At 41.0% G+C, this 25,868-nt stretch overlaps 1 protein-coding gene across 2 annotated transcripts in view; it reads left to right on the top strand.

Moving 5' to 3' along the window:
• The window catches only part of LOC122526980 (hemicentin-1-like), a 181,655-nt gene that overhangs the window by 126,569 nt on the left and 29,218 nt on the right, over positions 1–25,868 (top strand). For both annotated transcript variants that reach the window (XM_043650718.1, XM_043650717.1), the window contains exon 3: positions 2,021–2,148. In XM_043650718.1, coding sequence (XP_043506653.1) covers positions 2,021–2,148 — 128 coding nt within the window. The remainder of the gene's footprint in view (positions 1–2,020; positions 2,149–25,868) is intronic.

The raw sequence follows: 25,868 nt of genomic DNA, 5'->3' as shown, positions 1-25,868 counted from the left end.
TAATTTAACCGAGTACAATTCAAGAAAAGGATATTTTTTCAGAGATTCACTGAACGACTAAAAAAGCAAAAAAAAAAAAAAAGAAAGAAAGGAAAAAGAGAAACACGGTTTATTAATCATTCACATCTCGGTGAAAAATTGAATTTTTAACAGCGCAATCCAAGCGCGCTCGCGCTGGTAAAACTTTCACGTCGTCGACGTTGCAAACGTTGGAACGTCGAAATGAACAGGAACGCCGGGCATTAAGCGGCCGTTTCAAATTTCACGCGGGATTAGCCGTCCGGAAGGGGAAAAAATTGCGAAACAACGGACGTGCCTCGCGTTCATTTCCGAGTCGTTTCGATCGTCGATACCGAAGTCACGGCCCTTGATATCCCGAGGACGGTAACCCGAGAGTGTTTACTCTGATTTCTCAAACTTCGGTTCGAGAACGTAGAATACTTTAATACTCAAATCTTGACTCTCTGCATACTTGTCATCTGTGCACTCGGATCCGAGTCTTCTTTTTCGTGACGATCGCCTCGAATGTGCGAGGCTATTCTCAATTCGTATCCTGTGGTTACGAAAGTTTGATACTGAATGAACAAAACAAAGAGAGAGGAGACACGAATGTTCAAGACACGTGTTACAACGAGTGTTCCAAGTACTGGGACGTCGAAATCGTGGCGAACTCTCGTTCGGGCGTTCCGAATTTAAATCGAATGGCGTCCAAACGGCTTAATAACGAATTTCTAACTGCGACAGAAACTCTAATAAGAATCGTGATCATACTTGGAGACTCGTTGCGCGAGCTGTTCGTTATCCCGCCGCGAGTAAATAACGAACAGGGGCAGGCGGATCGACGAACGATACTCGTTAAATTAATCAGAGAAAGATTCGCCGTCGTTGAAATTAAGGGCGCGTCGTTCTCAACGTCAAACCCGATTACCTCGTTGATAGAATTTATCGGCAGGCTGCGAGATGAAAACGCGAGAGGGGCCCCGGCAGCCCCGGGGCGCGGTTTAAACGAATTTATCGAAGTTGCGAATTAAATAACAACTTTAACGAGCACCGGGCTGCTTTAATACCCGGATAAACCGACGCTTATATACGGCTCTCTCCCTCTGTTATCTTCTCATCGTTTGAAAACAAAACTTTTCATTGGCTCGCTCGCGGGGCGAGAATTTCTTTTATCGCGCGTTAAACTATGCGCCGGGGGGGGGGGGGGGCAGAGGAGAGGGTTGAAAACGCTCGGTGCCCTGATATTTAGAGATCGGCTCGAGTGCCTGAGCAAGTAGGTTTAATCGAACCGAATCGAGTTCGGACTTCGAAACCCGCAACAAGCACTCCGATGTGATATGATATGTACGTATACTTCCGAGCACACTCCAATCTAATTGGATAGTTTTCACAAGTGTTTCGCGAGCGCGGCGGAACAACCCCCGTTTATCTGAATCGAATTTCAGTCAATGTTCGATTAACTCTCGGGGGGTTAACGACGAGTGCTGGGGCGATTTAATTCACTCGTACGTTTTCTTTGGAAAGGAGTTTTCACAGTTGAACATATTAATTGTCGTTAGACGAAAGAGTGATGTAAATGACGAAAGAAATATACGCGTACGAAACTCTGTGGGATTGCTGAATAAAGAGTTAGAGAGTTAAATGAATTCATTCTGGTTGAATTTATTGCTGCATTGGAATTGAAGACGACAGTTTATATTTCGGATGTATATGAAATCAATTGTTAAATATCAAAAGTCTTTTTTCTTTTTAAATGTCTCAAACCATCTTTTGATCAAACATAACTATTTCAGTTGACGCGGAAATATTATTTATTATCCGAATAAATAAGAGTAGAATGTAAAAGAAATTAGAATATTATCCGAATGGTTTTGCATTTCAACTTGTTCTACTCTACTGAATTTAATTTTATTTCTATCAGTGTCGTTAAAAAGTGTAGGCGAATAATTACTCTTACGATGAAAAATTCGATCGAGATTAATGATCAGTGATTAATATTCGCTTGCTCGTTTGTTTACAGTGTGCCGTGGTATTCAGCAGTTCGAAGAGACACCGCAGTACACCGAGGTGAATCCTGGCCAAGACGCGAAGCTGATCTGCCGCGTGCTTGGAAAGAGGGGACAGTGTATCTGGCAAAAGGATCAAAAAGTAAGTCACGCGATTTCTTGAGTTCTTGTAACAACGTAGGACAATCCAATTGAACGTGAATGTTTGAACATCGGAACCGTTTGTATGAAACGATTAACTTTGGAGAGACTGAGCCTTGAGCCAGTTATGTAAGAGAGAACCACGTACAAATCCATCCAAATTTATTACATTCTGATATTTCCACGAGATATAAAATTTATATATACTATATTAATCTATCTTCCCAAAATTGCAACATTTTCTCAGTTTTAAGTATTATTATTATTATTATTATTATTATTATTATTATTGTTATTATTATTATTATTATTATTACTATTATATTATAATACATAAGCCATATACAAATAACCATAATACAAATGTCTCGCGGCTTAGGATGACTCCGGTTTACATTCTTCTTTAGCTTATACCTATCCAATAATAAGCGGTTGTTTTTTGTCTTACCTGTCTCCTTAACTATAGCTGTCCAACTATTTATAACTATTTATAACTATCTATCTATAACTATCTGTGCCTACGTCTACCTCCTGTCTTCAACTACCCTTCTGTCTTCTATTTCCAAGCTAGAAGACTCATAAAGTGTTTTCCCCATTTCTCTATTTCTATCCCTTCGTCTATTTTCTCTCTCCTTTTCCTAAGCTTGTTAATGAATTTCCAAGCTTCTGTTTTGATTTCCTTTATCCTGTCTTCCTCTTCCTTTGCGTGTTCTTCTTTCTCCTTTTTACACCACAACTTATATTCTTTGATTGCTCTTGTGTATTCTTCCTTCTAGCTCTGTCCCTTCACTGCCCTTCTGAGGATCTTTCTTACCTCTCTCTTCACCTCGCTCCACTCTCTGCTGTGCCATATTCTCTTTCCGAGTTTCCGAATTTTTGACGGATTCTTTTGACTATTTTTTTCTCGTTGATGTTTTGACTTTCTCCCGAATTTCTTTCTATAGGTCTTCTGTCTCTTTTTCTAGTGCCCTCCATCCTTCACACTCATTGTGATAGAATTCTGTCCCTTCACAGGACCAGTCTCCTTTAACTGCCAATCTTTCCCGCTACTCTGCAGTTCCTCCTTTTTTCCTGTTTATTTTTCCTTCAACTAGTACCTTCAACGGCAAATGGCCGGATCCTACTCTGATGCCCTCTTCTGCTTTCTCATTGGTGATTATGTATCTCGGTTTTAAGTATATTTAAGTAATAACCCAGGCGAAACAAATAATAAATTTATTACTCGTCGATAATTTCGATCCAGTGATATCGTACCGACGAGTTCAAAAAAAAAAAGCGGACGAATCATATACGTATACGGTTTGGTCGCTCGTTATGGTCCGCAATCAGTTGCAAGTGGTTAAAGGGATATAAAAAAAGCACAAGAAGGAAGCAGATATTTCTCAGGAGAAAAATCTCTGTCGGTCGTTCGCGTGCATTCCGGCATCGCAGAAACGTCGAGAGTATGTAGAATTCGAAAAATCACGGGTTGCTGTGTTATCTCGCGGGCCGAGGGTGGCCGACAGACAGAGGGTGAGCGAGGTGGAGGCTCTTCGTCTTGGCGCGCCCCCGTCTATCGCGATTCCGGGTAGTTCATTGTTACTGGGACTGTAACCTGCTGGCAGCCAACTTTTCTCCGTTTGCCTCCGGTGCCAGTAAACTTCGACCGAGATAAGTTTCTGACCGAAAGTGGACGTTACGTGTCTGCCGACAATAAATACTTGTTCGTCGTTGACTGCGAGGCAGTCGAGCCGAATGCTCCAACTAAATAAAATACTGGGACGCACCGCGTCGTCGGATGCATTTACCGTCCAGAATGAACGAGAAGTGAAGAGAGAACGAATCTTGCAGGGGTGACGAATTTTTTTTCTCGTCAAGCGAAAGGGGGTTTCTTCATTTTTTGACTAGTTTCTGAATTAGACCTAGGCTTATTATTTATTTGTACGAAAGTGTAAAAGCAAGCGTGTTATGAAACAATTTGAACTGTCATCAACGCTTTATCGTAGAAAATTTTTATACTGCATGCGTTGATATAAAATATCCTGATGTTTAGATGGTATATATGTTTAGACAATTATTTCTCAGAAATATATTTAATAAATTAATTGATATTTGTTTGTTAAAATATTTTAAAATTTTAAAATCAATGCTATCCTGTGTGCTTGGAATTTATATATATATATATTGCGCGTGTTGTATGAAACATTTTAACATTTCACTGTGACGATACTCGAGTGTCATGATTACATCGATTAAAATTTGAAATCAATGTAAAAATATATACGATATAGATATTACAATTATTTTTAGTATTACACGTGTGTGTGCGTGTTAATAAAAGACTTACGTATATATTTAACAAAAGATGAGTATACAACATGAATGGCCATCACAAGCAAATTAATTAGTATTAAAGATGGCTCCATTGAATATTGAGGCTCATTGTTATAACCCTTTTATGACCTCTGCAAAATATATCCCAAGTTTTAATTCTTAAATGTTTCCTAACTGTTGCATACATTTTCAGAATTGTTCATTTTCACACACATTTTCAGATATTTCATAATTAATTTACTGAGCACATTTAAACGCATTTAAACCTTCTTGATACCCTGATAAAACGTTTTTTATATACATATTTTCAAACAAAATTCTTCGTTAGGCCAACGAAAAATAATCGTGGTCCAATTTAGTACAACTACGGTCGAAAAATTAGAAGGCTGTTACCCCAGATTGGATCATTGATGCAATATTGAAAATACTTTTTTACAACACAGCCACACACAGCGCTTCGCAGTCTGTTTTATTTCATTTATCCATCAATTACGGCGCCACGGTCTGTTTTTATTACATTTGTGTATCGGTTACAACAAATTGCTGAAATTTCGTTCTCGAAATTTTTCCGCTCGAAACCATCGACGTGTTCCCGATTTATCGGAAGTATTTTCTTCAATACACGTCCCGTACAGGGAACCCTTCCCCATTCCAGAGAAAGAAAAAAGGTCGACGGCGAAATTCGTCGAAACGCGACAACGAGGTATCAAATCAACGAGGAAATCCTGATTGTGCGCGACTGTGTAATCGGGAATTGATAAAAGAAAAAAAAAAGAAATAAAAGGCGGATAAACGCGGCAATATGCAGTGCGGCGGACATAGTATTTCATGCGTGTGCATGAATATTACCTTTTAAATTAACGAACACGCGGGGACAATGGCAACCGGCTGAATAAACCGAGCTGACTCCTGCATTGGCAATCGTGTAAATCAATTTCCATCGGTCGAAGTTCGATCTCGCCGGTGGTTTTTTTTTTTTTTTTTTTTTTTTTTTTTAACAAGAAAAAATTGATAATCAAAACGAAAATGTTGTTTTTATTATGCAACGTTCGCGACACGCGTAATGGACCACAAAATGGAACACTGTTTATGTATAAACTCGAGCTCGGTGTGTTTATTCGAGCCAAATTTCAGTTAATGCCCGATTAAACGAACTCTTGCTGATTTAATCCACCAATTTCAATCTGAATTCCCATTATATGAACTCCAATTACATAAACTATTTATCTTGTAACAAGCATTTGTACAAATAACGTTCCGGTCGTGAATTAAAAAAACCTGCTGCGATAATTTCGCGTCCCCTTCGACAGATAGGCTATCGTTTAATAATCACAGAGTATCCAGGATTTAGGTTAAGATGTACCCCCCGCTCGAAAATTTTTGAACATCTTTTGCTTGACTTTTCGTCGTATAAAGTATCGTTTAATATTTTTGGTTTCGAAATAAATGTATGTTTGTTCGCAATACGTAAGTAATCTCCACTCACGAAATCTTGGGACATTGTTTCATTTTTAATGTTTGGCATTTTTATCACGGATAATAGAATTTTTAAATTGGCTGTACACTTTGTAATAAAACTATTAATGTATTTTAACATTTTACGAACTCTTTTTAATATAAAGTATTATTTAACTAGTTCTGAAACAGATACAGTCCTAAGGAATTTTAAACGGGTAATATAAAATCTTAAGACATATTCATCATTTGCATTCACTACATAATTTAGTATTTACTATATAACTCAATGTACATGTTTAACATTTTTATTACATGTGTTTTATTCTTAATACAATATTTTTTATGTATATTTTAATAATATTTTACACGATATTCATTAATATATAATTTTTAAATTGCTTGTACACTGAAATTCCTAATATATTAATACTTTACGAACTCCTTGTAACATATAAAATATTACTCATATTTTTCCATTATAGTTCCAAAGCAAATGGAGTGTTCCCAAGGTTTCACTTTCTCCACAGAGAAGATCTCAGAACATCTATTTTTAATATACAATACTTATCACAGATAGTATGGCCTGCTTGTATATTTTACAATAGAATTGTTAATATATGAATGCTTTTACAGATTCTTTCTAGTTCTAAAGCAAATACAGCACTTGTCCCAAGATCTTCAAACGGGGGTGTAACTTGCGTAAAACGCTGCACATATTCAAACTATGTGCCTTGCAACCCATTCGCGTCGAAAACGAACGTCCTCCGTTCCGTCCTCACGAATTCTTAAACGAAAATCCTGAGGCCCGTTGCTCGTCGTCTTTTCAGTTTTCTTTTTTTCCAAAATCCATTCTTACGTCTGGCGCCGAGTACACGGAACACGCGTGCCGTGCAACTCGCCGCATAAATTGCCGGGTGAATGTGTCTACGGGTTTAAAGAAAGAGCACCGGCCGGTAATGCCGGTATTCAGCGTGGCCGCGCGGAGGGCTATCCGTTTAAAAAAATTTTTTAATTAAATCCGAGCCACCTTTTCACCCGCATGCACATTTTTCTCCCCCTCTCCCTTTCTGCGTAGCCGCCGCGCGCTCACCAACCACCTCATTTACTTACAATTACCTACTTCAGGTCCACGAGAGGAGCCGCCAGTTGTTGCCACGCCGGGGTATTCACCAACCGCATCCGTGCCCCGGTATTTTCCTCCGAACGAGGAAACGACGGATCTCGCTCAAAGGAAAAGCTCGGACGAGTTTACTCTTTCTTCTTCTTTTTTTTTTTTTCCAGACGATTGAGAGCCATGGTTGGATCCTATGGTTTTTCATACGGTTCCCCACGGTTGCTCGAGTCTCAGCTCTAAACACCTACTTTAGTATATTTCGCATTTAACGAAACTTGAGAAAATAAAATTTGGAACTTTGCGCGAGTAAAAAGAGGAAAAAGTCGAATCGAAAGAGGTTGGCATTGCGACAGCGAAAATTTCAAAGAAAAGCTTAATCTTGGCTAAACAGTGACAGCAGCACTCAGCCATACGCGCGATACATCTTCTTTCGGGGGTGACAACTTCCCTTCTGGCGCTTTGTTTCCGGAGAAAGGATCAGGTCGTTTGTATCTATACACGTCCGACGTTACCTGCGTGCGCGCACCAAGGGACAGAGTCGTAACCATGAGGAAAGAGGCGCGTAAGTTTTCCCCCCCAACGACGTGTGTCTATGCGAGACCTCACGTACGTCGAAGCTAGCTGCCGTGTATTTATCCGTCTGGGCGCGCGATCGAAGACGAAACGGCCCGGAAACCACCTGCTTTCTCGCAGGCGTCGAGGAAAATTTCCCGAGCGTAAATCTGGAGCAAAGGGAAGAATAGCCAGCTAATGTTCTACCAGCGAGGCTCGAAGTTCCGCGCAGGGGAGGGCTTGAAAACAGGCTGAAAAAGAGCGAGACTCGACGTATACACGGTGTACGACGTACGACGTTTAACAAGGGACGCAATTTCCTCGGTAATAGAGATTTGCATCGTTCTTTGTCGGCGTCCTCGCGCGGTCACTGAAACTCGGACGACCTCGGTCGCCTCGCCGAAACCAGTTGACCAAGTGCAATTTCATAACTGGAACGCACGCTTTGCGTGAATTTTGATGAGAACTCGCGGCTCTCCGCCGTTCAAAGCAACGGGAGTACACGTTTATCGCTCGCCCGAGGTGCAAACTCAGAGGCTGGGGAATTTACGGAGAAGCTGACTCGTCGATGTTCGAGACCCTTCCTTCGTTCGTTTCTTCCTCTAGCAAAAAAAAAAAAAAAAGAAAAAAAGAAAGAAACAGAGTGGTGGTGGAAAAGGAACGTTTCGCCGATCGAAGGGAAGAATGGTGACCGTTTGGTGAACCGGTAGCGAGAAAAAGATTCGCGAGAGATATTCGACGTTGAACAATGATCGCCCTTCCAGGTCGTGACACGCGGCTTCATTATCGTCGTTATCGTTAATCCCGACTAGGAAACTTTTTATTCCGGCCTGCAACTGCCTCCAAGCTGCTCTTCTTTCCGATCGTTCTTTTTTCCACTATCTCTCACTCTCTCTTTCTCTCGCGTAATCGTCTTTTCCTTGTAATTAAGTTCTTCATAGCGTTCTGCCCAGACGAAAGACGAAAAAGCTCCCAATCGGCGATTGACAATTGGGGGATAACTGTAGCTCGATCTCGACGTCAAAGCAACGCTCTGCGCGATGTTTCCATGCGCTTGGTATTTTTTTTTTTCTTTCAATTTTTTTTATTTATTTATTATTTATTTTATTTTTTGGCTTCACATCGTCGCGGTTATCCGCAAAATCATCGAGTGTCATCGATCCGACCCGCGAATCCACTCCGGGCCACTCTTGACGATCGTTCGCCATCATCGAGAACTTTGAGCTTGATTCGAGGGTCGATTAACGTTCCCCGTTTCGACAAGCAGCTTTCAGTTTTCGTTGAAATTCCTCGAACGCGGCAGGCTGGAACTACACTCAGTTCCAATTTTATTTTCTTTCTTTTTTTCTTGGAAAATTAGTGCCGATCATTCTTAGCATGACAAAATATAATTTATGTAAAAAATTATTATAATTGTAATTATAAATTAATAAATAAAATTATTATTGTAATAGTAGTTACAATAATAAATTATTATTATAATTATAATTTATAAAAATATAAAAGAAAGAACTTTAGTAAATTTTCTTCCTTTTTTTCTCGGAAAATTAGTGCCAATCATTCTTAACACGACAAAATGTAATTTATATAAAAAATTATTATAATTGTAATAATAAATTAATAAATAAAATTATTATTGTAATAGTAGTTACAATGATAAATTATTATTACAATTATAATTTATAAAAATATAAAAGAAAGAACTTTAGTAAATAATTTTATTAAACTATCATTTCACTCTACGCGTGCATGTTTAATAATTTGCGTATCGTCGTTTTTCGTTGTTTGATATTTCATTACTTTTCACTATCGAGCGTTTGCCCTACGAGCCGAGTTGAGAACCGAGGGAATTTTCATGATAGAACATCAGTCGCAATAATTAAGCGAATGCATCATTTAAAGCAGATTTGAATCGAGAAATAAAATACGCGTGTGTGGTCAAAGCAAAGATGGAAAAGCACGAATTATTAAAAAATTATCATTACATGCAACATACTTGATGTATGTATACGCGTGTGCTTTGATAATTAATAAAAATTACATTCAGGTCTTTGAATTTCACCGGAAAAGAGAACGAAAAATGCTGAAAATTGTACTTGAACGCGATACACGTGTGCGTACTTTAACAATTACATTAAAATAATTACATTTTACCAGAAAGAAAACAACGGGAGGGGGGGTTAAAAATTGTAAGTAAATGGCTTCAATCTTTTCGCGTGTACTCACGGGTGTATTTGAATATAAATAATACAACCCCAGTTCAAAGGTCCGCTGCGAATACAACATACGTCAAGACGCGCGCACGTCTGAAGCAAAACCCGACGATTCTTCTGTCTATCCCCGACCAGAGTTCGACTTTTCTTTTTCTCAAATTCCTCGAGCATTGTTCCGTTTAATTACGAGCAGGTTCGCGGAAGGTGGGGAGGCAACGAGCTGCGAGCGTTCGCGGGACCGAAAGAGAAGGTGAGCGAAACACGCTGAAAATACGCGTGCAAGAAGAAATTGCGTTGAAGCTCAGCCACCTCCGCCACCCCCAAGCTGAGGAGAGAGCTCGGTCAAAAGATTTGCCCGCGTCTCGAGAGCCCCGCGGACCTTTCGTCCCCTTTTTCGTTTCTCTCGCAGAGAGAAACGTGTCCCCTTCTCGCCCCTTTTCTCGCTTCTCCGCCCCTCCAACCCCCAGGGTTGGCACGCTTCTTGCTCGAACGCGGCCGGCTTATTCACCCCTGGCTGCCGAGTTTTTTTCAACCGAGGCGTTGTAACGACTTCAATTTAGAGGTACGCTCGCAGCATGCCCGAGAACGACTAACTCTCTCTCTCAACACACACTGTGTGTGTGTGTGTGTGTGTCACGCGACGCGTCGCGACAGACGAACGACTTTTTCGCCGCGCGTAAGCAACGACTTGGCGAGCGTTTTTCTCGTTCGAGGTAGAAAGGAGGAGGAACGCCGAGGGCGGAAGTCCAAGTGGAACGGAAAACCCGGGGGTGGACGCGAGTCGGAGGAGCAGGAAGACGACGCGGAGCAAGAAACTGGCCGGAAACGAGCGTGAACGCCGGCGTTTAGCTCGCACAATTGCCGTAATAAAATCGCCCGGCGTTAAATCTCTCTGGCGGGCGCGCGAGAGAGGACACGTCGTCTCTTTTTCCTTCGCTTCTTCTTCCGCGGAGCTTGGCGCGTTGACACGCGTTTGTTTATTCCGGAACAGGCCGGGCAGAGAAATTTATCGCGCGTTCAAAACCGGGGGAAACGGAATACGGAAGGAAGGAAGGAAGGAAGGAAGGAAGGAAGGAAGGAAGGAAAGATTAGAGGGTGGTTAGCACCGACCGTCTCAGTACGAATTTTAGGACGCCGGAGCCAAGCATTTTCCTCGTGACCCAGCTAGCCCTCCCTTTTCCGCGATGGCGTAATTTGCCGGCGCGAACGCGCCAGAAAAATTGCGGCCCTCGACCCGGCCGACAATGCCCGGCCGGAGAAGAAACGCGAGGCGAGTGCCACCGTGCGATTGCAGCGGATTTATATTTTAATTCGCGTTCGCTTCTTTATTGCCGCTTGCAGGGCGTTCAACGACTTTACGAGCCGTGTCTGCAACCTCCGTGAGAAGTCGCCGTCTTTAACCCTTTCTCTCAGTCTTCGACAAACGTTAGATATTTGGGTGTTGTCTGGGTGTTGGCTGTTCTATTTGGAAATACTATTTCATTTAATGTGCTTAAATGAAATACTATTTCATTATATGTTTAAATCATGAGACAATACTATTCATGAGACAATACTTTCACTCGGATTCAAATATCGAAAACAGTGAATTGAAAATAAGACATACAAATTTTAAAGCTAAACATATTTCGCAAATATCACGCGCTATCTTCTATTCTGTCATGTTGATACATTATGAATGTCGACGAGCGTAGTATAATCAAATTTGGTATGTGTGTTTTGTGAATATTGTGTATTGATAGTTAGGGAAAACAGAAGATGAACGGGATAAAGAAGAAAGAGTAGTATGGTGTGTGCGTTCAAGGTGTGCAAAAGGTATAGGGGCGATTCGTGTATACATAAGGTATAAACGAGATACGTGTATACGTATGTATGTATTATTAGTTGAAATTCCTTAATTCTAAATACTATTCTGTGAAATATTACTATTTGATGAAGTATTCCTATACTGTGATGAAATACTTATTTCACAATACTATTTCCATATGTAACTACACAGATGAGAAAATAAAAATATTTACATTCTATTTACTATATCATATTTACTGTTTCTCCCTACTCTTCGATAACAACTGACTCTCTAGGATATTCTTCCAAACATCATTCACACTAGATTGCACTCTCACATATCACATTCACACTATAGACTTCATAACTAGAGACAAATGATTCTCATTCATCCAACGACACTCACACTGACAATTCCAACACGTCACGTCGTGCCAGAAAGCATTACGTACAACCTGTATCAATGTTGTCAATCTTATTTACCAATTAATTTTGTATTTTGTCAGTTAAATGTGAAAATTCAAATATGAAGAATCAAATTTGAAAATTCGAGTTTACCTACGTATGTTTCCACGGGACAGCAATTTGCTTTCTCTCTCGAATCGAAACCGTAGTTCCTACCAATATCGAGTGTAACTCGATATTGCAGCTCAAAGGGTTAAACGCAATACACACGACACGCGAGTCGGATTAAGCGATCGGAGATTCACTTTGAGTAATTCGTTCGCTACATCGTGTCGACTCTGAAATTGTCTTGCATCACGTGCATCACTGATTGATTGTAACGTACGGTTGTATGATATTTATCATTCGCGTTTTGTCTCGTTACGTTCCTTTTTTTTTTTTCTACCTTCTCTATTTTATCTCTTCGCCGACACTTGGCGATGGTAAATTTGTCGAGTTATATGCTGATGTGTGTTAAATTACACGATTTAACTATAAATAATTAAAAATTGAAATGATTATAAAGAATAGAGAGTGAAACGCGATATACACTGATAAATAGATTGCGGATCTTTATGCAATTGAAGAGTGCAAAAAAAGTATATAAAATCGACACAAATTTCTATCGAAGTTTTATTAACTGTTTTCTATCTGCTTTATTAACTGCATTTCTGAATGTTTAAAAATGCATAAAAATCCGCAATCCACTAACAGACATCATGTTCCACCTGTTACACAACCTATCACGCTCTAAAAATACATTAATAAAACCTATACAGAATTTCAAATGAGTACATCATAAACCATAAAGCTATTGATATTTATTTGCAGTGCGAGTGTTTCAATATTGACGCATCTGAAAAGTTATCGACTACAAGCGTGTCTGTAATTTTCGCTTAAATCGAGTAATTTCTGTCGGGTAGCAGAAAAATAGTTCATCTGTTAATTAAGAAAGTCGTATTGAAACTGATGATATAAAGTTATAACAATTATATGAAATGCATTATTTTCAATAGCAAGTTCAAATGAGCGTAACACCTTTTAATATTAAATTTTATTATGATCTTATTAATTTGTTATTTAATTATGTCGATTAATTCAATTCTAATTTTTTTTTTCAACTGATATTCTATCATCATTATATTGTACTTTTACAAAAATGTGAAGTTCCAGTGCCAATAAATTCTAAATTCAATTAGCCGATAAAGTTTTTTGTACACAAATGTGAATGAAAAGTGAAAGAAAGTCTACTCTCGAAGTTGCGTTTAAAACACAATGACTCATTTCATGCATTACAACAGCCGAACATTTTAAAAATTTTTACACGTGTGAAATTGATGGTCCATACGACCATTTGAACACGTTTTAACGCAAAACTCGAAGTCGAGAAATTAACGACGAAAGATGAAGCAAAAAATCTGCCCAAAAAAAAAAAAAAAAAAAAAAAATAACGTCTCGTACTGCTGCGAAGTCACACCTTACGCCATCAGGATCAAGCTTTCAAAGACAAAAAGATTGACTCGTTGTTCCGTTAGACGATTCATCTGAAATTTAGATCGCAGCGGTCGTTAATGCGTTAAGACGAGATTCGCGAATAAATGCTTGGGATACGCGCCGTAGCGAAAGCGCCCCGTGTCTTTGACACAAAGGCGACCCGCGCCACCTTCCACTTCCGCTATTCTTTTCTCTTGCCTCCGCTAATTAAGGAGGTAAACACTCTTGTTAATGCCGCGAGTCTGGCGCGCAACGTTACTCAAAGCCCCTATCGGCCAACGGGCGATATTAAAGCGAGTACACTGGCCGACTTTAAGAGAAACGTCAAGGTAAATTGTTTCCCCGACAAACGTCGAAACATTTAATCCCCGCGAGACACGTGGAAACACCGGTTTTCCCCGGCAAAAGGAGCGGAAGTATCGTTCGAAACTAGCTCCGAGTGAATATATCGATTCGTTGCTCTAGCGGGTCAATCACTTTGAGAATATGGACGAAAGAAAAATAATTAGAGCTTTCGACTTATGACATTTAATTAACTTCACGAGCCTAATGTTTAGGACGTCTGTGTATTCTTTTAAAACGATCTTATTTATGAAAACTTTAAATACTGACGTATGTAGGCATTAAATAATTTAATTAGAAATTCAATGCAAAGATTAAAAAAGAAATGGGAATGTATGCTACAATTTATAATGTATGCTGCACGCTTCCCATCAAAAAATCCACCTTCTGTTTTTCAACACGATTTTCCTTCATTTAATTCATTTCAATTTTCGAAAGAGGACATTGTCCCAACGCTTAATAATGCTACATAATAAATTTAAAAGCGAAAGTACGTGACGAAATATATTTGCACGTCAATACAAGTAATTTCAAGCTTGTTAGTTTCAATGTTCCAACGACGACCATTTCAAACATTCTGGTTTATAGTTGATTAGAAGTCTATTTCGAAATTTATCCCTGACTATCAGAGCCGAGGTGTTATAAATTGCACCGTATAGGCCGTTACTTTACTTGAAATTAAGATGTTTTTTTACAAGTCTTACAGACGTTTACACTGCCCATAAATATTTTAGCCCACCTTCGTTCTATTGGTAATAGACGAAACGTACCTGAACCGAAGCTCTCTGACGTGTAACTTTTACTCACTGTGTAATTACACGCTCATAAAATCATCAAATATCGCAGCTGAAACGATGAAAATAATATTTGACATCGATCAATGTGAACAAACACGTTCAAACGAGTGGTTAAATACCTATGAACCGAAGCGTACGTATGTATATTTCCCACCGTTTGCCCCTCAAACATAAAGTTACCTAACGGCCATTGATTTTCTTTTTAAAAGGACGATGTTCAATGCTCGCTTGAAAAAACGCACGTTGTCTGACTGCAAATACATTACGTTGGCACGTAATTTTCTTCAGCTGCAGTTTAAAACGCTCGTAAACGTTGATCCACTCTCAAATATAAACGCGCGAAACTAATGAACGTGCGAATTTTGGGGGCAAATTGGTCACTTTGCGGCGCGCCCGCGTTCACGCACGTACAAAGAACGTAACAAGAGCGTGCGCGCGTGATATTACATCCGCGTTTTCTCCGATCCTGATGTCATTAACCCGGATTACCAATGACCGGGGAATTAATATTCAAATTAATGCTGGAAAATCGACGGCGCGTGACCGTGAGCGGCGCGAAATCGCAGCGAGAGATCACGCGTGTAATCAAAAGCCGTGCCTAAACCGATGCTGCCCCGATCGAACGGAGAATGATTATGAAAACGTATTTATATACTACGAGGTGAGCAGGAGAGAGAGAGAGAGAGAGAGAGAGAGAGAGGGGGTGGGAGAGTGATATCCTTGAAAACGGGCGAGAACATGGAGAACAGCGTGGCGCCACTCTGTGTATCTCCTGGCGACATTTCCCCTAATCCAGATGTCATTAAAGCGGATTACTCCGGCGAGTTAATATGCAAATTAATGCACACACCGGTTTTATATAACTGAGAGAATATACGTATTGGTAGGTGGTCACCACCGCCATACGAGAGGAGAGATAGAGAGAGAGAGAGAGAGACAGAGACCCGCATGTAACAAACGTGTGCACGTGTATCACGTACTGTATGGGGTGTTTTCAGATTTTTTTCCGGCCAAACTTTGTCAGCATTTGTGTTCCGAGTATATGCGTGAGAATGGTACATCCCTTGTGGATAGCTATGGTGTAACAATGGGAATAAAATATGCACTGTATTTACGCGTCGTGTGAATTAAAAATTTTTTTAAATTTAAATCATATGTGTGTAAGTGTGTGTGTATATAAATATGTGTCTTATACAATTACGTGCTTTTTGTCTGATTTAATTTCGCGCGAGATTATTGTGAAAATTTCGATAAAAGTAAAACCGGCGAGTGGAATCTCGACGATTCTGAAAATTGAAAAATGGTGCTCGCGTCTTATCGGAAATCTTTTCTCCAAGTCGAGAATCGTTGGTACTATATAGGAAAATATGTCACGTAAATATACGCTTTTTGGAAGCATCGTCAAAGAGATGTGATAGAAAAATAATGTATGATACAAGATAATCGGTTATTCCAACACAACGTGCAAATTTCCTATTTATACATACAAGTGTATATATTACATATGTATATCTGACAACAGTCAAAATGTGTTGAAATACTTGCAATCCCAACTACAATTTGATTCTCTGTGTGTAAGATTTTCAAACGGTAGGGAACTGAATCTGTTACTCTTTGAACTTCACTCTGATCCCGCTTTTAATTCAACGAATGAATAATTAATTCCTCTTAGGATTAGTTTGTAAAACTACGGTTGTAGAACCCGTTTGACAAAAGTTTCTCGATAGATAAAACTCGAAGAGCGATCTTGGAGTTATAATTGAAACTGTGAAAGTATCATACCGTTTGATCCACTCGCGACAGTAATTGCACGCAAATATACGTACAACTTGATCTTTAGATAATGCAGAACACTGTAAAATATTTCTGAACGATGCGTCGAGCGCTATTCCTGCTAACAATTCAACAATTACTTGAAGGATTACTAAAAGTTATGGCCAGACCTTCTACACACATATATATATATATACATATACAACGCGTATATAGATAGACAGATAAATATGGAGGCAGAACGAAACGGTGTGCACACAATAAGAGACACACGGCACGGCAGGGCACGGCGGCGAGAGAGAGTGAAGTCTCTTGAAACGCATTTAGCCGCGGGCGACATGGACCGTCCGTAGACCACAATGCCGCGAACACCACGCGGAAAGATTAAATGATAAATTTCCAAAGCAACCGGCGACCACTCGACCGCCACTTATCCGTCCACTTTGTACGCGACCCCCTTTTGTTTACCCCTCGAGGCATCGTGAAAACCGGCCACTCCCGCTTCTTTCACCCCGGCGGCCTCGTTATTTGGATACAAAGCACGAGCACGTTTGTCTATCCCCTCCGACCTTCTCCGTTCGCGTCGTCTGTCTGCCGCCGGTAGAATGTATAATTAATTCGCGTAATTACCCAAAAACGATCAAGACAACGACGAGGGGAGGGGGGGGGAGAGGATTGGTTAAGTCGATGAAGTGCAGCGACTCGCGCTCGAAGATCCTTCAAACTTTGCAACTTCTCCTTTTCATTCTCCTCGCTTCTTTTCCTCCCACCGTTCGCCGTCGGCCTTTCAAACGTCGCCGAGTGAAAGAAGTAAATCGCGAATCGATCGCCAATGCAGCCGCGCCGCGTTCCCGGCTGAGGGAATTACCGGCCGGCTAAATACCGGCTCTCCCGGCCGGAAGCAAACATATTTTTGCCTCTCCCCCCAGGCTCGTCCGCGAATCCATCTTCGTTACCGAGCGATGCATCTTCGAGGACACGAGCCATGGGCCTAAATATTCCGCGAGACAGAGTTTCCCGTCGTTAAGATTCATCGCGGCTGGCGACTTTTTTTCTCGCTGACGCGAGTCGCGAGGAATTCGATGTGAAATATGGTCGATAAATTATCCGATCCGAGCAGCAAGAATTTTGTTCTTTCCGGTGTTATAAAAATAATATTTAAGACATATAATATAATAAATAATTTTATTATTTATTTATCTTATTTTATTATTATTATTAATAATTAATTGATAATAATAATTTTATTATTATTTAAATAAATTTATAATATATAAAATTTTGGCGAAGCATTAACTACATCTTTTGATTTTAATTTTAATCAAATTAGTTGCTGCGATCTTCGAATCCATTGTTAGTTTCAGTCACGAAAAAAAAATTGCTCGATGTATTTATTACGCACTGATATGCGATATTTCCGAGACGAAATTAACAAACCTCACCACCTGCTGCGCATTTTTCTGAAAATACGTGCAAAAGCATCGTAGAACAAAGTGAACGTTTTGAAAATACAGGCCTCGAGTTCGAAACTGAACGTTCCCAGTTTTATCGTCGTACGATTTCTTTTTTTCCTTTCTCGCAAAATTACAGCAGTTTGAATATTACCTCAGACCGGAAGTACGAATTTCTCTTTTCATTGTAAGCGATAAAGAAAAATTAAAAAAAAAAAAAGAGAGAGAAAAACACAGCAATATACGCGGAAATTGAAATAATTTCAACCACTTCTTTTACGGAGGAATTACGTTCCTTTTCGAAGTCCCTCACGCTTCCACGTTTTCACCACGTTTCTCGATATCGATGCACCTTTGAGCGTTTCGCGATAATTCCGTTAAATCGACGAGAGACGGCTCCGAAGGCGGATGATCGATACGACGAGACCGATATCTCTCTTCGGCGGCGTCTCTCGCCGCGAACGGACGATATCCAATTCCTCTATTTATTATCGCTCGGCGGAATTTGCAAATTCTCGACAGACCATCTCTCCGGGGCGCCGAGTGTGTGCACAGGCTCCCGTTCCGCGTTTACGTTTGCTCGGATAAACCGCGGGTTTCAATTGTAAGTTACGTCGTACGAAGATGGCAGCTTCGACAGATGTAAATAAGTTTACCCCTAGTTTACCTCGGCTCCGAGAGATTTCCAAGCGCAAACGCCGGGTATATTTAAGACCCGTACCCGTTGTTTCTGTTTAATCGTTTCCCGATGAAAATCGCTCGTGCCTCTCGTTCAATAGTTTTTTTTTTGAATTTCGATCGAACTTGGTCTCGATTCACTCTCCTTTTTATAGACAATTTTAGAATCTAGGTTGGTTTTGAAAATTTTACAATTCAAAGTGGTTTTAGAAAATAATCCGGCTTCTTGGAATTTTTGATTCAGTATGAGAAGTGTTTGGACCAGATGATCCAACTTTTTATTATAGATTTGATATTGGGAAAAATTAGAAAATTTTAGGATTTTGACTTATTTTAGAAAATAGTCGAACTTCCTAAAATTGGTTCAATACGAAAAGCGTTTGGACCAGAGATGATCTAACTTTTTATTGTAGATTTGATACTAGAAGGATCGATAATTTTTCTAGCCCCCACCGTGTTATAACTGATTAATACGTGGCACTTTCAGTTCACTTTTCAGAATTGGCTTACGATACATTGCTACTAAAAATACACCGGAGCCATTACACGATGAAAACTCGGAGAACCATGAATTCTTTCAATAACCTAATTTGTTACATTCAAGACCCGATGCAGATCCTGCACCGGTGTCAGGTTCATACCTCTAATTATATCGTTCCCTTCCACGAAATATTTGTGCAATAAATACGGGACAATGTTTCACCTTTTCATGTATACATTTATTCTATCGCGTGTACAGCTACTCTTTTATTAATGTTTTCGCTTGTCAATGCACGCCTCAACAAAATCACTCGTTTACTTCGAGCCTTGAAACGTTAAGTTAAATTATCCGCATATTTTCTCCTGGCATTCGTACGTTCCACTAACTAAACCTTTGACTAAACGCAATTCTGACTATTTATTTAAAAAAAAAATCATATTCATCTTCATAGTCTACTGCAAAACATTGTTTGAAATCCATTGAGATTGAAACGGTTAATTATAAACCACATTACGTGGTCCGTGCACTTCTCAAGGGAACTTTTTAACGAGTATATTAACCGAGGTTAGCAACGTACCATTCCATTAAATATCGGTTAAACAAAATTTAATATTTGCTCCCCAGTGAGATACTCGGGATACAAAGGATAAAAAAGGAAGCCTGGGAAATTCAGCGACAAACTGATAACGGTGAAATTTCACTTTCAACGAGTGAAAACGACGATCAAAGGGTAACCGATTTTATGAAAGGCGTACACCGGGAAAACTTTAACCATCGTCCGTCTCTCGCTTTTACAACTGTGTTTGTTCCTTGATATAAAATCGACACGCTGCTGAAGATAAGCAGTTAAATTCCCCGGTTTTTTTTTTTTTTTTTTTTAACTAAAAATCCTGCTCGCGCGTAGCTGTTCAATTCCACATCCGCGATCTTGTCTTCTCTAATTCTATCCAGCATTATTTTCATTTATCACGATCACATAGTTCAAAAATGTAATATTATATTTGTATAGTACTGTAATAATAATTAAAAGGCATGACTTGAAAGTGAATATTATTTGCACCTTTGTTATCAAAAATCAGAGATATATGCTATGTGTTGGAGATACAGATGTGTAAAAGCAAAGTCTCGCCACTGTACTACAAGATAACATAACATTTTGTGAGAGATATGTATCAAACTACCATATAACGTTACGATATAAATATAAATAACATATATATCCAATGTAAAATATATAAGTATATATAACATATAAGTAACATAAATTCTTAAGTTGCAAGTGTACTCTGCAGTACTTTGACTCTTTCTTGCATAAAGTATCCACTTACTACCTCCAGTTTTGAGAGAAACATGTATAATATTTCTCCAAAATGTGAACGAGGCGTTGTAACACGCGTAGCAGGAACGCACGAGTAATAGAAATAACAGAAATATATTTCATAAGAATAACGTGCCAAATCGTGACACGAGAGACAGACGAGGGTTAAACGGGATTTCACAGTTCGTTTGCGAAGGCGTCGAAATTTTTCGTGACTTTTCGAGGAAACTGATGTTGACATTTTGCATTTTCGGTGGTTAGAATATCATTTTACCGCGTTAGAGAACAGGCAAGCAACCCTTCTAAATCCTGAAACGAGATCGCCTCCGAAACGCTCCGAGATTTATGTCGTTTGTGGTCTCTCGTTACTTCCAACTGAACTTCCCTTTTCCCTTTCTCTCTCTCTCTCTCTCTATCTATCTATCTATCTATCCTAAACTCTAACCCGTAAACTGATCCTTCTTTCTCCGTCTTCCCTGCAAAGTGAATATTTATGAAAGATGTAAATAACGAGCGGGATAATTTTCTCATGAGATCTGCGCTACTCTTGTTTTACGGGGGTGTGTTGTATCTGGCTCTCTCTTCCCTCGGGTTCGTTCTCCGCGCGGCGAAAACCCTTCCTTCCGTTCTTATTCACCCGCCTATCCGTATTGTTTTCACTTCCTTCCGACGATCGAGACGCCGCGGAAACCATCGGAGCGGCAGGAAAATTGCCTAGAAAATTCCCCTGATTCCGCGTTCCGCGAAAGAATACCCCAGTTTATCTCGAAGAGAAATCAACTTGAATATACAGGGTGTCTACATTCTAATCTACAAACGCCAGTTATCTCCAAAATTATCTTCGTCGTTTAAACAACGCATTTTTTTTCTGCTTTTCCCTCCGTTCTGTTTCATTTGATCATCCTCATCCCTCATTTCATTTTAATATCCAACTTGAATATACAGGGTGTCTACATTTTAATCTACAAACGCTAGTTATCTCCAAAATTATCTTTGTCGTTTAAAAAACGCATTTCTTTCTGCTTTCATTTGATCATCCTCATCCCTCATTTTATTTTATATCCAACTTGAATACACAAAGTGTCTACATTCTAATCTACAAACGCTAGTTATCTCCAAAATTATCTATGTCGTTTAAAAAAAAACGCATTTTTTCTGCTTTTCCCTCCGTTCTGTTTTATTTGATCATCCTCATCCCCCATTTTATTTTAACATCCACAACATCAACACCAAGATCAAGCTTCCAGTATGATTCAAATCAGAAGTCAAAGTTAATGCCAAGTTTCGAGCTCGTCAAATTTGATCTCTTCCCTGTTCCTCTGTTTAAATCTGAATTCGACACCAACGTAATTAAATCTTAATTCGGCTCCAACGTCACCGCGTGAAAGTCGCGGGATTTTCCAATCAAAATGAAATTCCATTTCCGACCAGGATCGGCTTGCAGTCGCGAGGGGCTGCGAGCCGGGCCGATTAAACTACTGTAACGCCAGCCAATTCGCCGATACACCCGTTCGGCTTACAACTGGGTTTGAAAAAGGATTTCCCGCTATCGGGCGGAGGATCGTGCGAGCAAACGCCGGAATTAGAAAAGGGACGGGACACGCGTTCCAGCTTTGCGAGATGCACTTCCCCCACTCTACCACCGGAGACCGATAAAACCGGCAAGAGAACAACTGGCAAGTTTCACGCGGCGTGGAAACGTCGAATCCTTCGAAGGCACGAAATCACTTTAGCGAAATAGGCGTACGGGAATCGTCTTCACTGGATTACCAGAAAGCTCCTTTCCGAAAGCGTGCTCCAACCCCCCAACTGGCGCGCCGCCACCACTCCTCGCGTCTTCGCAGCAGCCACCCTTTTACCTCCTGCAAGAGCATTCCGACAAGGAGGAACGCTCCGCCGCCGTCTTTCACGCTCGTTCAAGCCTGGCCCTGTGGCTCTGCTCGCCCGTGAACCAACCCTTACCCTTTCATCCCTCCATCGCGCGTCAGCCTCGGACTCTCGGCAACTACTCGTGCACCACCCGGCAAAGAGTCTCGGGCAATGAATCTCCGAGTTAACAACTTTTTCGCCGAAAAAGAGCGAAACCCGGCTCGATCCCGTCCCGACTGTTGGAAGTTGCACGGAAGAAAGAAATAAAGGAAGATAAAAAGAGAGAGAGAGAGAGGAGGTTCTTGCGGGGAACCGGGAAAGGGGTTCCGCGCAGGCATCGATCCACGGTCCTGCGATCTATTTCGTTGCTCTCGAAGAGATTGCCATTGCGTCTGCATTACTCAAGCTCTCGCTCGTGTTATCAAGGCCTTTGGCCCAGGGGGTATGTACCCTGGCCGTTTGTACGCTCCTCCTCGCGTGTGGATTCGTACGTGAACGTGTGCACTGTGTCTCTCTCTGTCTGTATCTGTGACTCGTCGATGTGTGTGTGTGTGTGTGTGTGTGGAAGTCGTGCGATTGTGTGGAGCGAGCGAGGATGGAGGCAGGGAGGTGCGGGTGGAGCGTGTCTGCGGGTGCATTACGCTGATTGCTGGTCGCGGCCTCTCCGGAGAGAACATAGAGTCACGAGAAGGCCGTGGAGTAACGAAAAGGTGGAAAGGTGGCAGGCGGCCGTGGCCGTGCGCAACGAAGACAGAGGCCGGGCCGTGAACCGACCGTGGGACAAGAAAAAGGGGAGCAAGAGGGCCCTTCTCGGTTAAGTAAGTGAACGCCGGCCGTGCGTCGCGCGGATTTTAATCCTTTAAATGAATGACAGTGGCGGTGACTTAGCTCCGTCCGATCGACGTTCCGAACGCGAGGCCGGGACGCGTATTTCTTGTCGCTGGGACTTTGCCACGACAGCTTCACGAAGGAGGAGGGATACAAGTCGGTTTGACTAGTTTTTACGGCTTCTGGGATTCGTCAGTCTTGTCACGTTGTTTGAGTTCTTCCAGCGAGTTCTTCTCTTGAAAATTTGTAGCACGATCTTTCTCTTCTTCTTTTTCTTTTTTTCTTTTTCTTCGCGAGAGGTTTTAAGGATTTTTTTTATGGAGTGTACGAATACCTGACTACGTCAATCCGTACGTTCTGGCGTATCAGAAAATAAAACGACGACTCTCGCCACAACAGCTCACGTTTGTTCAGATTTTCTTATTTCAAATATCTTCCACGCAACTTGGAAGTACTCTCACGATCATCGTCTCGTAACAAATATTTAAAAGCATCGAAGCGTTAAGAGATCAAATCAGAGCGAAGCATCAGGATCTACTCGCGCAAATTGCAGATCGATACGTAAGCGCTGGTAAAACTTGAGCAAACGCGTGCACGCAAGTGGCTTTTAGTCGATACCGGTCGACGGTTCGTGCGCCGAAGCGTTTAACCTTAAACGATTTCGTCCTCTCGGGCGACAAAAACGAAGGAAGGAACGAACACGCCACCGCGGTAAGACGCTAATATCCGTGTAATTGCGTACGCGTCGCTCCGTCTCGCGACGGTAAACGTCAACGCGCCGGCAACTCATTATTCTTCTTGTCCTGGGGGCGCGTACTCCACTCTGCCTTCATCTACGCGCGCAAACAATCATCGCGAGAGGAATCCGCCATTGTATTACTGTGTCTGCCGTTGAATGATAAACTGCGCGCTTCCCCGGCGAGCCTGCGTCGTATTCATTACTAATATAAGGCACGCAATCCCACGCGGCTCAACGAAAAATTTCGACTTGATTAAGGGGTCAGGACAGTTTGAAATTTTTAAAAAATCGATTCTTCTTCTTTTTTTTTTTGTTTTAGATAGTAGTTTGAAGTCTTAGAAATAAGACACAAAACGACTTGTTCTGGGGTATAATAATAAATCCGCGGATTACAGAATAATTGAATTTGCATCACTGTTGACAACTTTAAGCGGTATTATATATCGTGCGATTCGAATATTACTTTTGGTGAATTAAATATTAGGGGACTTGGATTCAATTTAGTTGCGAATTGTAAAAACTGTGAGCCGCGATACATAAGTAAAACGTTCTGAAACCTTAAACGAGTTTTTTTTTCTCGAAACTAAGTTTTTAAAAACGGTGTGCAAGATATCTCGGAATCTAATCAACCGATTACTGTGAAAACTTGGTATCTTTAGTGTAACATTTACTAGGGATTGACGATCGAACATTTTTTCAATTTTTAATACTTTCGAAAAGCATAAACAAAAAACATAGAAATTTCTGGCATAGATTCAATACATCAAAAACAAACAGCTGCTATTTTCATAATTTCTACAAAAATGAAAATGTTGGATCAATCAATCCCTAGGGAATATTGTTTACTTTCGAACGTTTTTTGCCTTTTTGTTGCAACTAACTTCCTGCTTGGCTGGAATCATGCACACCGATAGGCAAAATGTAAAAAAAAGTTATGTAAAAAGATGCCGTTAAAAAGTTAAACGAGAGCGCTCTTTTTCTCTTTTTTAATGTTGCTTTTTATAGTTCATAATGCGTTCAAATAAACCACAAAAGCTCATGTCAATCAAATATATAATACTCTTTTTTTTACTAGCCCTCCAAAGTATTCGTAATTTTTAGCACCGTCAAACTGCCCTGCCCCCTTAACGAAGTGTCGATTTCGTAATTGATTTTGTAGCGTGGAACATCCGCGGTTACTCGGAAGTCGGTTTCGATCTATTCTAGAACTACGAACAAGGGGGAACCGAGTTGCCCCGGTGATTACGAGTCGAGTCGCCGAGGAAGTTGCTCGGTTCAGAAAACAGGAAAAAAAAAAAAAAGAACGAGAGTTTCTACGTTTCCCCTCGACGATTAACATTGTTACGAGCGTCGGTTGAAATCTAAAAAAAAAGAGAAAGAGAGAGAGAGAGAGAGGGGCGCCACGCGACCGAGCGTGAAAAAGAAAGAGAGAGAGAACGATATCGTTGAAAATTACTTACATCGAAGCCAGAGACGCGAGAGGAGAAAGAAAGAGGAAAAAAGAGAAAAGTTGCAATTCCCCGGAGGAGAGAAAGCTGGCGTTAACTCAAGAAGGATTTCCATGGTGAGGCGGAGAGGCATGCAGGGCTGGTCCCGGGCGGGTGGGATTACGAAAACTCGTTAACCAGCTAATGGCCTTAAATGACGAACGACGAGATTTTTCTGGGCAACACTGGGGAGGATTGGACCGACGGCGCGGCGTGATCCAGTTTCGCCGAGGTACACAGAGAGATAACGGTACGTACGAGGATCGGTGAGTGACTGTGGCCTGGCCGTGAGCCGCACACCGCCAGCGGAGCAGTGAAAACGGCCCTTTAAAACGTGGAACAGCGACCCGCGAGCGAGCAAAACCGACCAGATAGATTATATGGTGCAGCATACACCCACCTCTTCCACCCCTTGGTCGAGGCTACCCCGCCGCGGAGAATCGATCCTTGAATTACGGGCACATTATGACTGCGAAACTTGCTAAGGCCGCATTTTCCTAGCCGAGCAGCTAGGAATTAATCTGCGCGAAAGAAGGGAAGAGCCTCCCGTAGCCGGAAGCCGATGATTCATTTCGGATGGAA

This window comes from Frieseomelitta varia, unplaced genomic scaffold (genome assembly GCF_011392965.1).
Source record: "Frieseomelitta varia isolate USP_RPSP 00005682 unplaced genomic scaffold, Fvar_1.2 scaffold_206, whole genome shotgun sequence".
Lineage (NCBI taxonomy): Eukaryota > Metazoa > Arthropoda > Insecta > Hymenoptera > Apidae > Frieseomelitta > Frieseomelitta varia.
Note: the sequence above shows the minus strand (reverse complement) of the source record. Positions and strands in the feature narration are given on the sequence as shown.